The sequence below is a fragment of the Paroedura picta genome, chromosome 7, assembly GCF_049243985.1.
Source record: "Paroedura picta isolate Pp20150507F chromosome 7, Ppicta_v3.0, whole genome shotgun sequence".
In the NCBI taxonomy this organism is placed as follows: Eukaryota; Metazoa; Chordata; class Lepidosauria; order Squamata; family Gekkonidae; genus Paroedura; species Paroedura picta.
The window spans coordinates 105,334,497-105,348,978 of NC_135375.1; the positions used below are offsets into that span (position 1 = coordinate 105,334,497).

At 45.6% G+C, this 14,482-nt stretch overlaps 1 protein-coding gene across 3 annotated transcripts in view; it reads left to right on the forward strand.

Annotated features, from left to right (window-relative positions):
• Nucleotides 1–14,482, forward strand: part of CASR (calcium sensing receptor) — a 60,702-nt gene that overhangs the window by 28,076 nt on the left and 18,144 nt on the right. For all 3 annotated transcript variants that reach the window (XM_077345904.1, XM_077345905.1, XM_077345906.1), the window contains exons 4-5: nucleotides 5,081–5,387; nucleotides 8,474–9,355. In XM_077345904.1, the coding sequence (XP_077202019.1) occupies nucleotides 5,081–5,387; nucleotides 8,474–9,355 (1,189 nt within the window). The remainder of the gene's footprint in view (nucleotides 1–5,080; nucleotides 5,388–8,473; nucleotides 9,356–14,482) is intronic.

Below are 14,482 nucleotides of genomic sequence, written 5' to 3' on the forward strand. Positions count from 1 at the left end.
CTTTGGAGGATCTTTCCCTAAATCCTCTGCAACTCATGGGGAGCTCTGTCACCCACCACTGCTCGGAGAAGAATAAAGCAAAGAAAGTGTTCCTGACATCGCCATATAAACTTCTGGGTTAAACCATGGCGTTTCTGGCAATTCAGGCAGCATACTTTGGACACTGAAAGTGCTTACCTTGACCAGGGCCTGCTTTTGAACCATTAGAGGCCTCAAATAGTTTTCTCTGGCCTTCTGGTCCACAGTATTGGACATGACTATATAAATTTGTGTCCTGAGTATATAATTTTATATCATTTTATGTAAAGGAGCTAACTGTATATAACAGTTCTTGTATTTCTTCTATTTTATGGTGTTATTTGATGCCTGACTGTTGATAAAGGCGGTAACAGTAACTGGTCAGTGGAGGCATTACTATGCATCTATGCATTGATTTTATTGAGGCTATGCTATAAACCTTTGGTTTTTACTTAAATAAACATTTGTACTATAGTTTTAAAACTGTGTTCTAACCTTCATAAAAAGGTAAAGGTATCCCTTGTGCAAACACCGGGTCATGTCTGACCCTTGGGGTGACGCCCTCCAGCGTTTTCATGGCAGACTCAATATGGGGTGGTTTGCCAGTGCCTTCCCCAGTCATTACCGTTTACCCCCCAGCAAGCAAGCTGGGTACTCATTTTACCGACAGATGGAAGGCTGAGTCAACCTTGAGCCGACTGCTGGGATTGAACTCCCAGCCTCATGGGCAAAGCTTTCAGACTGCATGTCTGCTGCCTTACCCCTCTGTGCCACAAGAGGCTCTTTCCAACCTTCATACATTTCCCTTATTTTGACTTTTTTAGGTTCTTGACTTTTGTTTGGGTCACGATATTTTCTCCTTTTTGTTTTGGGCTTCTGAGATTTGCCCACAATTCACATAAAGATTTCACCAGTGTCATGTTCATCAGTGTCTTCATAAGCAGATAAAAAACCGGGACGGGTAGCTACAGCCTCCACCCGCCTGCTCTTTCTGAATCCCCAAACTGTGTGAGAGCTGTTCCCTCTGTTGTCAAAATCATGTGACCTGACATGGCTGCATAAAGATGGCCGCTAGGCCTCCGGCTATGACAGAAGGTCTCTTGGTAGCAACCTTCTTTGCCTGCTGCCGCTCCGAGGAGCAGCAGGAGAGATATTATAAAAATAGGGACGTTAGTGATGTTGTTATATCACTTCCAAGGGAGACCTGGAAGTGACAGAGGGTAGTTCTAGGAATCAAACTCTATAGTTTTACTGTATAACACCAGTGGCCGTGGTAATAACAACAATAACAATAACAATATTTTATTCGTGTCACGCCCTTCCACATCGCTCAGGGTGGGTAACAGCATTAAAATGATATACACATTTTAAAGTTAAAAACATTTACAAGATAGCTAATGTAACTTAACTAGATTTCCCCCCCGTAGGCCAACTTTCCTTGATGGCTGTTATTTTTGGCCTCAGACATAAGCCTGGTAGAATAACTATCTTATGGGTCTGAGGCTTTCTTTCTTTCTTTCTTTCTTTCTTTCTTTCTTTCTTTCTTTCTTTCTTTCTTTCTTTCTTTCTTTCTTTCTTTCTTTCTTTCTTTCTTTCTTTCTTTCTTTCTTCTTCCTTCCTTCCTTCCTTCCTTCCTTCCTTCCTTCCTTCCTTCAAGCTGGCTCACGGCGATGTACATCATATTAAAACATCATATCATAATAACAGCATAAAATTGCACAACTAATTAAAATACCTAAAAATTTAACATTTAAAATTAAACCTCCTTTTGGCCTGAGTACAGAAGCTCCCAACTTGTCAGCAAACCCACTACCCCACAACAGATCTCCAAAGAGAGTGAGAGAGAGATCCTACCTTTGCCCCCCTCCCCAGACTCTCTCTCTCTCTCTCTCTCTCTCTCTCTCTCTCTCTCTCTCTCTCTCTCTCTCTCTCTCTGTGGACCCAATATGTGTAGCCCTCAGTCACACAGTAATTGTGCGGAACAGATTCTTTAAAAAAGAATGGGAAAAACGTATGGGATGGCTAATAGAATACAAACAGCCTTTGGCAGTTGTGCAGATCTGCTGTTTAAATGGGTCAAAATACCAGGTCCCACATGCAATTGTGGTGCCACCTGCCAAACTATGTTCTACCTGTCACAGGAATGTGAGCATCGTACTTTCCAGGGAGATGTGACGGAGCTCTTTGTACTCTCCCCAGGTGCAACTGAATGAATTGAAAACTTAGATATTAGTATTTAAGAAGAAGAAGGAGAGTTGGTTTTTTTAATCCCCAGCTTTTTACTACCCAAAGGAATCCCAAAGCAGCTTACGAGCACCTTTCCCTTCCTCCCCCCTCCCACAGATACTCTGTGAAGTAGATGGGTCTGAGAGAACTGTGATGAGTCCAAGGTCACCCAGCTGCCTGCATGTGGAGGTGCGGAATTAAACCTGGTTCTCCAGATTAGAGTCCATCGCTCCTTAACCACTATACCACACAGTCTCTTTAGGGGGATTGCCCAGTCTGTCTGCATGATCATCATACCTACTTAGCTACATATTTTATATTGTTGTATCCTTCCTGTGTGCAGCTCTGCCATTGAAAGAAAGAAAGAAAGAAAGAAAGAAAGAAAGAAAGAAAGAAAGAAAGAAAGAAAGAAAGAAAGAAAGAAAGAAGAGAGAGAGAGAGAGAGAGAGAGAGAGAGAGAGAGAGAGAGAGAGATGCTGCAGGAGATGGAAGGGACCTACAATAATATAATAGTAATAATATTTAATTTGTGCATCACCCCTCCTGATGTGGGCTTAGGGCCATTCACAGCAATAAAACATTCAGTAAAATCAGTTACCATAATAAAATTACAATTAAATACTGTAAAATACAATTTAAAATCCCGTCCCCACCCCCTTCACAACCTTCACCAGCTACTCCATTCTGGCTGTGGGCAAGGCCAGGTGTTCATCCTTGGAGGGAGGAATCACCAGCAAAGTGATGAATCCGGTCCCCATATGTCAGCTGTGACTTGACGGCAACAACAACTGTTTCCAGCATTTAAGGAGCCCTTACTTTTCACACAAGCACTTGCCTGCTACCTCCTCTCAGAAATTTGGGTCAGGGCTCCTCTTTCAGGCCCTGATGAGTCCTCATCTTGAGCCATCTCTTCACAATTTAGACCAGTGGTTCCCAACCTTCCTAATGCCGCAACCCCTTAATACAGTTCCTCATGTTTCATTTCAACCATGAAATTATGCAAGGGTTCTTTCACATAAATTAAACTGAAACTGACCAGTGGCGTGAAGATCCATTGTTCATGATTGCATATAAATTGGAGGGCGCCTTCAGGAGGAGTGGCAACAGTGGCAGTGCCCCCCCAGCCAAGATGCTTGCCCTGCTCCGACCCCTGTGAAAGGGTCATTCGGCCCCCAAAGGGGTCCTGACTCCCAGGTTGAGAACTACCAGTTTAGACCCACAGAGAGGGGTTATCAACAATGGTTAAGAACATCTGTAACCTACAGACAGTTGGTCTTGGAGATCAGATCAGATCTCTGCTCAGCTGTGCAACTCACTGGATCTTGATGGGTAGCCATGTTGCTCTGAAGCAGCAGAACAAATATAGAGTCCAATGTCATTACACTGCATCTGAGGAAGTGTGTGTGCACACGAAAGCTCATACCTTGAATCAAAGTTTGTTGGTCTTTGTTGGCCACCGGACTTTAAATTTCTTTTGGATAACCTTGATGTTCCTCGGATCCAGTGTATCCGTGCAACAGTATCCAGTGGCAATAGTATACCTGGATTTGCCACTTAAGGATGAGAGAACCATAGAGTTGGAAGGGACCCTACAGGCCATCTAGTCCAACCCCCTTCTTAATACAGGATCCGCCTAAAGCACCCATGCGAAGTATCTTCAAGTGAGTTCAGCACCTCCTTAGGCAACCTGTTTCTGTTCCACTATTCTGATTGTGAAAATTATTTAACTGATATCCAGCCTGTACTGTTCTACACATAGTTTAAAGCCATTACTGTGGGTTCTATCCTCTGCTGCCAATAGGAACTGCTTCCTGTTCTCCTCCAAGTGACAAACTTTCAAAAAAGGGAGCATTCCTGTCCCCTCCCAACCTCCTCTTCTCCAGGCTGAACATTTCCAAGACTATCGTGGGTGCCCTCCATAATATCTCCCCCCCAAAAAAAATTATGACATCATGAGGTCTGCTAATTGGAAAATTTAGAAATAATACTGGATGAGCTTTATTGGGTGGCTTGTTTGTTTTAAACAGGTTTTAATTACCATTGTATTTTAATGCTATATTGTTTTATGAATTTAGTATTGCAAATGCTGAAATGTTGGAAACCTCCCTAAGACAGTAACCCCCATGTGTGTGTGTGTGTGTGTGTGTGTGTGTGTGTGAGTGTGAGAATCACAGAATGAATGAATGAATGAATGAATGAATGAATGAATGAATGAATGAATGAATGAATGAATGAATGAATAGCTGGAATCTAAATATACTCCTCCCTTGCAGTGCTCCAATTGGAAGGGAGAAATGTCATTGCCCAGGAAATCAGTAGAATCAAATAAAGATAAGAGTGCATGATTAGCCTGGTAAAGGTAAAGGTAAAGGTACCCCCTGTGCAAGCACCGAGTCATGTCTGACCCTTGGGGTGACGCCCTCTAGCGTTTTCTTGGCAGACTCAATACAGGGTGGTTTGCCAGTGCCTTCTCCAGTCATCACTGTTTACCCCCCAGCAGCAATCTGGGTACTCATTTTACCGACTTCGGAAGGATGGAAGGCTGAGTCAACCTTGAGCCAGCTGCTGGGATTGAACTCCCAGCCTCATGGGCAGAGCTTCAGACAGCATGTCTGGTGCTTTACCACTCTGCCCCACAAGAGGCTCATATTCCACAAGAGGCCTGTATTAGCCTGCTAGCAGCATTAAAAGATGAAAAATCCAGGAGGGGATCTTCATAATGCAGTTGTGTTGGGATCACTGTAGTGCAGTGTAATTTTTCTCTTTTTCAACTCGGGTGCACGACTTCACTCGTTTCCCCCTTTACATGTATTTTGATTTCTCCCGTTTGTTCCAGATACAATTTCCGTGGTTTCCGCTGGCTGCAGGCGATGATCTTTGCCATCGAGGAGATCAACAGCAGCCCGACCCTTCTCCCCAACATGACCCTTGGATACAGCATATTTGACACGTGCAACACCGTCTCCAAAGCCCTGGAAGCCACGCTCAGTTTTGTGGCCCAAAACAAGATTGATTCGCTGAATCTGGATGAGTTCTGCAATTGTTCGGAGCACATCCCCTCCACGATTGCGGTGGTGGGAGCAACTGGCTCTGGGATCTCTACTGCCGTGGCCAACCTTCTGGGTCTTTTTTACATACCTCAGGTACTGATTACGTAATCATCATTTGGTTTGTGGGACAGGATAGCCAGCTTGGTTAAGTGGTTAAGAGCCGTGACCTCTAATCTGGAGAACCGGGTTTGATTCCCCACTCCTCCACTTGCAGCTGGCTTGGTGACCTTTGGCTAGTCAGAGTCCTGTTAAGAGTTGTTCTTTTAGACCAGTCCTATCAGAGCTCTCTCAGACACTAGCTTCAGCTCCAATCCGTTGCCTATGAGAAACTAAGACGTGAGAGAAAAATGGCTGTAAAATGATCTCCATAGTGACTGATGCTCAAGGAATTTCCCAGTGGCTCTATAGTTTTTTCAACAGAGCTTAAGGGGAATTTCTAGAGTGTCACCTAGAATATTTCTCCCTTTGAGAATGATCCCCAGGCCAATCTTGGACTGAGATCTGCGAACAAAAAATAAACTGAAATTCAACACATTGGTATTCTACTATAAGCTTATGTGGGCTAGAATATACATCATCTGTTGCATCTTGAGGAGGTGGAACGTAGCCCAAGGAGAGTAGAATGAAAAGTCTGTTTTTCCCCCCTGTTAGACCTTCTGTTTTCCTTAAGATAGTGGTGGTAGTCAACCTGTGGTCCTCCAAATGTTCATGGACTACAATTCCCATGAGCCTCTGCCAGCGTTTGCTGGCAGGGGCTCGTGGGAATTGTAGTCCATGAACATCTGGAGGACCACAGGTTGACTACCCCTAGTCTATATTAACCATTTGCTCTTTGCATGTTCAGGCATGGAAGAGGCACTGTGATTGCAGAATGGGATGCAAGACTGAGATGGTTATCTCAGTCGTCTCCTCTCCAGGCTAAAAATCCTTAACATCTACCTGGAACTGCTGAGTGGGATCATACGGAGATTCATGCCAGGTTTGTCACCCATATGCAGGTGGCACTCAGCTCTATTTGGCACTTCCGACTGTTCCCAGGGAGGCTGTAGCAACCCCGAATTGTTGCGTAGAGGCAGTTTTGGAAGGCGTGCTAATTAACTGAAGTTTTGTCCCTACATGACAAGTGCTCCTGGTGGGCATAAGTTCTGACCCAAAATTCAAGGTGTCACCTGTTCTGGATGGGACTGGACTCCCCTTGAGGGAACAAGTCTATAGTCTGTGGGTGCTCATGGACTGAGACCTACTGCCAGATAAGCTGGTGGGAGCTGCGGCCATGAGGGAGATGTGGCCAAGAATGCCTTTTACTTGCTTCACTTGGTTAGCCAGCTGCGACCTTCCCTGGGCAGAAAAGATTTGGCCACTCTGGTGCATGCCCTGGTTCCATCCAGATTATATCACTACATTGCACAAACTCTGTTATTTTAGCAACTTCAGATTACAAACGCTTCAGGAACAAGCCCAGTATTAGAACACAGTTGTTCAACTTAGCACCACAGATGAATTTTGGGGATCTTGGCACGTCGGCGAAATTCAGGAAGGCGAAATAGCAGAGGCCGTTAAGCCGGACAGGAGGATGGTCTTTCTTTTGACCAAGGACAGATTGTGCCTTAGTTTCCTCATTTCAAATTATTATCATTGTTGTTGTTGCTGCTGCAGGGATTGAAGCAGGGTACAAAGATAATTTCTTCTGGTTCAGCAGAGGGGGGAAATGCAAGAGATGTGGAGATATTTCTCCCACCTCACCTGCTGCTCACTAACTGACAGGTTTTGCTGGCCTGCCGTCACATACTCAAATGACCTTCCTGTTGGCCCGCATTCACTGGCAGGGGCTCCTGGGAACTGTAGTCCATGGACATCTGGAGGGCCGCAGTTTGACTACCCCTGCTTTAATGTACCGTATATACTCGCATATAAGCCAATCTGCATATAAACTGAGGCGCCTAATTTTACTACAAAATCTGGACAAATGTATTGACTCGCATATAAGCCGAGGGTGGGAAATGCTCCATCATCTCAGGCTCTCCCATTCAGCCTTCCCTCCTCCCAAAAAACAAATACCGAAAAGTCAAGAGGATGAGTAGCTGCTGGTTTTTGTAACCCGCTTTTCACCCACAGAAACCAAAAGAATAGTTTGGAAGAAGTGATTAAGAAGAGGAAGAAGTGAAGGCAAAAGGGAAGAAAATATCAGAGTCGCTCAGTCAAACTGTTGATGTCCTACGATTGGCTGGCTGGAGCAGGCTTTTATTTGAATTACCATATATACCCGCAGGGTGGTAAGGCAGCCAACATGCTGTCTGAAGCTCTGACCATCAGGCTGGGAGTTCAATCCCAGCAGCAAGCTCAAGGTTGACTCAGCCTTCCATCCTTCCGAGGTCGGTAAAATGAGTACCCAGCTTGCTGGGGGGTAAAAGGTAATGACTGGGGAAGGCACTGGCAAACCACTCCGTATGAGTCTGCCATGAAAACGCTAGAGGGCATCACCCCAAGGGTCAGACTTGCACAGGGGATACGTTTACCTTAGCCGCATATAAGCTGAGGAGGGCTTTTTCAGTGTGAAAAATGGTGCTGAAAAACTAGACTTATACGCAAGTATATAGGGTATGTTTCCTTTTTGCTAAAGGTGGCTGTGGCGGAAGTTGCCCTTCATCATTATTAGGGTTTTTTAATAGGAATAGGGTCTTCCAGGTGCTCAGTTCACGTGCCATGCCAACTTACACCTAAGAACTGTGGCTATGGTTCGGCACGCTGTCTGAATGGACATACTGCAGTTTGCCGATCTACTGCCTGATGAGAATCCGAAATCATTGTCTGTTGTGGGTTTGCAAACCATGTTTCTTCCTAACTCAGGTTTGGTATAATATCTGAATTGACGCATCCATGCTTCAGGCATTGCTTGGCCTCTAGATGCCACTGCATCCGGAGGACACAAACTTTTGAACCCAAGGATGGAAAACGGGATAAGGACTCAAGGGGCTTGCACAAATCATGGTTTGCTTGTTATACCTTTGGAAGTGCAAACCGTGGTTTGCTATTATATGCAGCTGACTTCAGTGTATTATTTACCATCTTTAGATGTGAACAAAGAGAGTCTTTTGGGATTTTTTGGGAAGACGGTTCTATTCTTTTTACTGTCTTTGCTTAACGGCTCATTACCACATGTTCCCTCCCCCCTTCCCCAGGTTAGCTACGCATCATCCAGCCGCCTCCTGAGCAACAGGAATGAATACAAATCTTTCCTGCGCACCATTCCGAACGATGAGCACCAAGCCACGGCCATGGCGGACATTGTGGAGTACTTCCGCTGGAACTGGGTGGGCACCATTGCGGCCGACGACAATTATGGCCGTCCAGGGATTGAGAAGTTCCGGGAAGAGACGGAAGAGCGAAACATCTGCATTGACTTCAGCGAACTCATTGCTCAGTATCTGCCCGAGGATCAGCTTCAGCAGGTGGTGAAGGTCATCCAGAATTCAACAGCCAAGGTCATCGTGGTCTTCTCGAGTGCCCCGGATCTGGAGCCCCTCATCAAAGAGATTGTCACCCGTAATATCACGGGCAGGATTTGGCTAGCCAGCGAGGCGTGGGCCAGCTCTTCGCTCATAGCCATGCCGGAATTCTTCCACGTCATGGGGGGCACCATCGGGTTTGCACTGAAGGCGGGGCAGATCCCCGGCTTCCGCGAGTTTCTGCAGAAGGTACATCCTAAGAAATCAGCCAACAATGGATTTATCAAAGAGTTTTGGGAAGAGACGTTCAACTGCTACCTGCCGGAAGGTAACAAGAACTTCCCTGGGGCGGCTGCTTTCCACAAGGGCCGCGATGATGGCGCCGGAACTGGGAACGGCATGGCAGCCTTCCGTCCTCCATGTACTGGGGAGGAAAACATTACCAGTGTGGAGACTCCGTACATGGATTACACTCACCTGCGGATATCTTACAATGTCTACCTGGCAGTCTATTCTATTGCTCATGCTTTGCAGGATATATACACCTGTACCCCTGGGAAAGGGCTGTTCACCAATGGGTCGTGTGCTGATATCAAGAAGGTGGAGGCCTGGCAGGTAAGCTTATCTTGCTGAAATATGAGGTGTCAATGTGGTGTTTCCACATAGGACAGAAGCCAAATGGAATGGCATCTTTTCCAAGCACCTGTTCTTCTTATCAAAAGCGCATGGCTTGATTTGATGTGGGTAGGAAGGGGTGTATTGAGGTGTGTGGGGATAGGTTCTCTAAGTTCACACATTCCTGTCATAGATGGCTCAGTGGCAAAGCATCCGTTGGACACAGAGAAGGCCCTCAGTTCAAATCCTGGTATCTCTAGTTAAAAAGATCAGGCAATAGGTGACTTAAAGGGACTCTGCCTGAGCCCTTGGATCGAGTATGGGTCCAAATAGAGCTATGGCAACTTTAGTTAGAGAGGGGCCATGGATCAGTAGTAGATTATGTGTTTTGCAAACGCAAGGTCCCAGGTTCAATTCCCAAGATCTCTAGTTAAAAGTGTCATTTGTCAGATGATGTGAAAGACCTCCAACTGATAGGGTTAGAATCATAGAATCATAGAATAATAGAGTTGGAAGGGACCTCCTGGGTCATCTAGTCCAACCCCTAGTCCAACCCACTATGCAGGACACTCACAACCCTACCGCTCATCCACTGTAACCTGCCACCCCTTTGAGCCTCTCTGCTATTTGGGCAAAAACTCTATGGTTGAAGCTATTTTTACCATAGAGGTTTTTGCCCTAATGCCAGAACGTTCCCATGACATGGCAATATGATGCTGTTGCCACATTGATGGTGACATAGCCTAGGCCTCCCTCCTGCTCCTGGTAAGTCTTTCCTGCTCTTGGTGAATTGCTCCATCCCCCACCTCACCAGTTTTCGGGAGGGACTTCGTACCCTAAACCTGAGAGCCTGGAGAACCACTGCCAATTACAGTAGAAGATCCTGACCTTGAAAGTGAGGACAAGGCAGCTCCATGTGTCTGTGCCCACACAAAAGAGAACAGGGGCACCCATGGGGGAATCTCAAGAGCATGGAACAAAAAATAAACAGGAGTCTTGTATCATCCTTTAAAGTAGGGGGTTCCCAAAGTGGCCGGTACATGGTAGAAGGATTCTGGGAGCAGTGAGGAATTTGGCTTCTGGGTCGGTGCCTCACCCTGCGGTAGTTGCACAGGTCATGGCCTGGACCGTGGTAGCTTCAGGGGTAGCACCTCGCCTTGTTTTGGGACTATAAACATTATGTCTGTACCCATTTCCATCCTAGGGAGCACACCAGGAGATGTATTCCACAACAATAAATCTTAGCAATCCTTAATGGAGATGAAAGGTGGGAGTTTGCCTCCTGAAGGTGAAGCACAGAACCATAATTTGGCCTTTCCTGGTCTAGGGTTATGGATCGAGAGGCCAGCTCTGGGTCAGGAGATGCCTGGTGACTTTGTAAAGAGAGAGGGACGAAACAGATCGTCCTAGCAGTCTGACTAACTGACATTCTTCATTTTGTTCTGGAGGCAAGCAGGGAGGAAGTGTGCTCAAAGGAGCAGGAAGTCTCCAATTCAGCCAATCAGGACACAGGAAGAGAATATTTGAAAAATACCAAGAAAACTAACTATGCTAAACACAGCTCTCCTCTGAAATCACCTGTAGAACATTCTTCATATTCCATTGAATCGTGCCCAGTTGCATATCCCAACAAAAATTTAGGAAACAAACTCATTTTGACAGCTTCCAGAGTTCGCTGACCAGACTGTCTAATTTTTGCTAGTGAATCCTAAATACTGATTGTCATTTTGTGGAAGGCTAAAGCCAGTGTTGTTGCAAAATAATGAAAATGGGATAATTGTGTCACCATCACAATACAAAGCTACCCTGTGCCCCCTCCTAAATAAGCATTGTCCATCTATGGAGAATCACCAAAGGGCACCTACAATAAATCACCATTGAGACACCAGGGATGCATCCTGGTTTTTCCTGTCATCCTTCCCTCCCTTCTTTTTCATTTGTTTGGTAGTCAAACTGCGGCCCTCCAGATGTCCATGGACTACAATTCCCATGATCCCTGCCAGAGAATTTGCTGGCAGGGGCTCATGGGAATTGTAGTCCATGAACAACTGGAGGGCCGCAGTTTGACTACCCCTGGTTTAATATATTGCATAGCATATATAAATTTTGAATAACAAAATGAATCCTTATATGTAGCACCTTTTCTGGCCCTCCCCATATTTCTATTATATTCTTATCTCTTATTAAATTTTTAAAATGATTACAACATTGTAGAGTTCCACCCCCCCCATACCAACCATTTTCTACAAGGGAACTTCGATCTGAAGACAGAATCATAGAGTAGGCAGGGGCCGGACAGGCCTTCTTGTCCAATCCCCTGCTCAATGCAGGATCAGCCTCAAGCATCCATGAGACATATATCCATGAGAAGTTGTAATTCCAGGCGATGTTGAGTTGGCTACCTTAGGAGTTTGCAAAGAAAGAGCGGGCTATCTTTTGATATACTAGTTGGTCTCCAAACTGGAGGTTATTTCATAGTCTTGTGTTTTCAAAGAGCTGTTTCGCTGGATTGGGTTACCAACCTCCAAATAGGACCTGGAGATGCTCCAGAAATAAAATTATATCGAATAAAGAGATCAGTTCCCCTGGAGGAAATGGCAGCTTTGCAGGGTGGGCTCCGCTGCATTGCATCCCTGATGAGTACTCTCCCAAAACTCCAGTGCCTACTTGGGGAAATTCCCAAGCTTTAATGGGCAACCTCATGCAGAATTGAGTAAAGATGTCTTCTGCTAGTTTTTGGTTTTCCTACCACAGACCGTTTACGCACTGGGAACTTCACTGCCCCTGCTCTCATGCAGGAGTACGAATTGGGGGCTGATGAAGCACACCAGGCCAAATGCTCCCCCCTGTGGGTCCAGGAAGAGGTGGGGAAACCTGCCATGATTAAAACTCCAGCCTGTAGCCTGCCATGAACCTCCAGTGCATAAACGGTCACAGTGAGACAAATGAGCCAGCTTGGTGTAGTGGTTAAGAGAGGTGGCTCCTAATCTGGAGAACTGGGTTTGATTCCCTGCTCGTCCTCTACATGCAGCCTGCTGGGTGACTTTAGGTCAGTCAGAGTTCTCTCTGCCTCACCTACCTCATGGGATTTCTGTTGTGGGGAGAGAAAAGGAAAGGTGTTTGAAAGCCAGCATGGTGTAGTGCAGGGCTAGTCAAACTGCAGCCTCCAGATGTCCATGGACTACAATTCCCAGGAGCCCCTACCAGCAAATGCTGGCAGGGGCTCCTGGGAATTGTAGTCCATGGACATCTGGAGGGCCGCAGTTTGACTACCCCTGGTGTAGTGGTTAAAGAGTAGCAGCCTTTAATCTGGGGAACTGGGTTTGATTTCCCACTTCTCCACATGCAACCAGCTGGATGAACTTGGGCCAGTCACAGTTCTCTCAGAACTCTCTTGGCCTCACCTCACCTACCTCACAGAGTGTCCCCTGTGAGGGAAGGAAGGGAAAGGTGTTTGTAAGCTATTTGGTGTGGTGGTTAGGAGTGCGGACTTCTAATCTGGCGAGCCGGGTTTGATTCTGCACTCCCCCACATGCAGCCAGCTGGGTGACCTTGGGCTCGCCATGGTGCTGATAAAACTATTCTGACCGAGCAGTGATATCAGTGCTCTCTCAGCCTCACCCTCTTCACAGGGTGTCTGATGTGGGGAGAGGAAGGGGAAAGCAACTGTAAGCTGTTTTGAGACTCCTTTGAGTAGAGAAAAGCAGCATATAAGAACCAACTTCTTCTTCTGAGTGCTTTTTCTGAAAAACCCTCAAGCCTGGTAGACTGCCTCTGTGTGTGTAGGTTCTGTATAGCTATCATAGATCAAAATGGTACAGCAACGTGGGAGACACAGTGGAAAACTATCAACACAATAGAGAAAAAAATTGTGCGTGAAAAAGGACAATTTTAAATGCAATAAACAAACCTGCTTGTGAAAAACTGTCCTTCATTTTATTTTGCTTGTTGTGACACACAAAATGATTGTTTCTGCCAAACAGCTGTCATCAGTTGTGGCCTGAGCAAAAACATTTTTTGCAATACTTTACGGGTAACAAAAGGCTTGCAGGTAACAGTTCTAATAAAGCACTCACCACAATAATGAAAACTTGGTATATATTCTTGAGCCTTATTGTATGAAGAGATGTTCATATAAATTGTTATTTCTGTTTTGTAAAAAACTGAATATACTTTTTGGTCCTTACTGATTCATGCTGAGTCCTCTTTCTTGTGGCTTCATACGCCATAAGACTTTATATTATGAAAACATGTTTTGTACTAGAATTCTTATCTATAAGCCTTTTGTTGCAAGCAAAATATTGCAGAACATTTCTTCTTTTGCTCGGACCACAAGTGATGAAAGCTGTTTGGCAGAAATGATTGTTTTTGTGCGTCACGGTGAGCAAAATAAAATCAAGAAAAAGACAGCAAGCCAGTTTGTTTATTGCATTTAAAACTGTCCTGTTTCAGACACGTTTTTTTCTCTATTGTGTTGGCAACTGTCATAGGTAACAGTGATATATAAGAAGTGCCCTGCTTGATGTGACCACAGCCTGCTTGGTCTCCCATGCTGTTTGCAATACAGCAGGGGTGACCAAACTGTGGCTCTCCAGAGATCCATAGACTACAATACCCATGAGCCCATGGACTACAATGCCCCCAGGGCTCATGGGTATTGTAGTCCATGGATATCTGGAGAGCCGCAGTTTGGCAACCCCTGCTTAGGAGGTGCCCTAACTTGCAAACCTTTACATGACATTGACGGATATAGATTTTGGACAGATTACACAGGGTAGTCAAACTGCAGCCCTCCAGATGTCCATGGACTACAGTTCCCAGGAGCCTCTGCCAGCGAATGCCCCTGGACTACAGAGTTGCTCTTCACGGTGCAAATATTTAACTTCTGGAATGTCCTCCAGCAAGGCGTGGCGCTTACAGCCGTTGGCTTAGTTTGGATTTTAACAAAGAGCAGACATATTCCCCAGGAAACGGGTCTATTAAACATTGTTAGGCATGATGGACGAAAATGGAACCTCAGGAGTTCAAGGCAGTATACTTTTGAATGCTGGAAGGGTGGACAACAGTGGGGGAGGCCTTTGTGCCTTGTGGGGGTCCCAGGAGCATCTGACTAGGTGCCAAACAGGA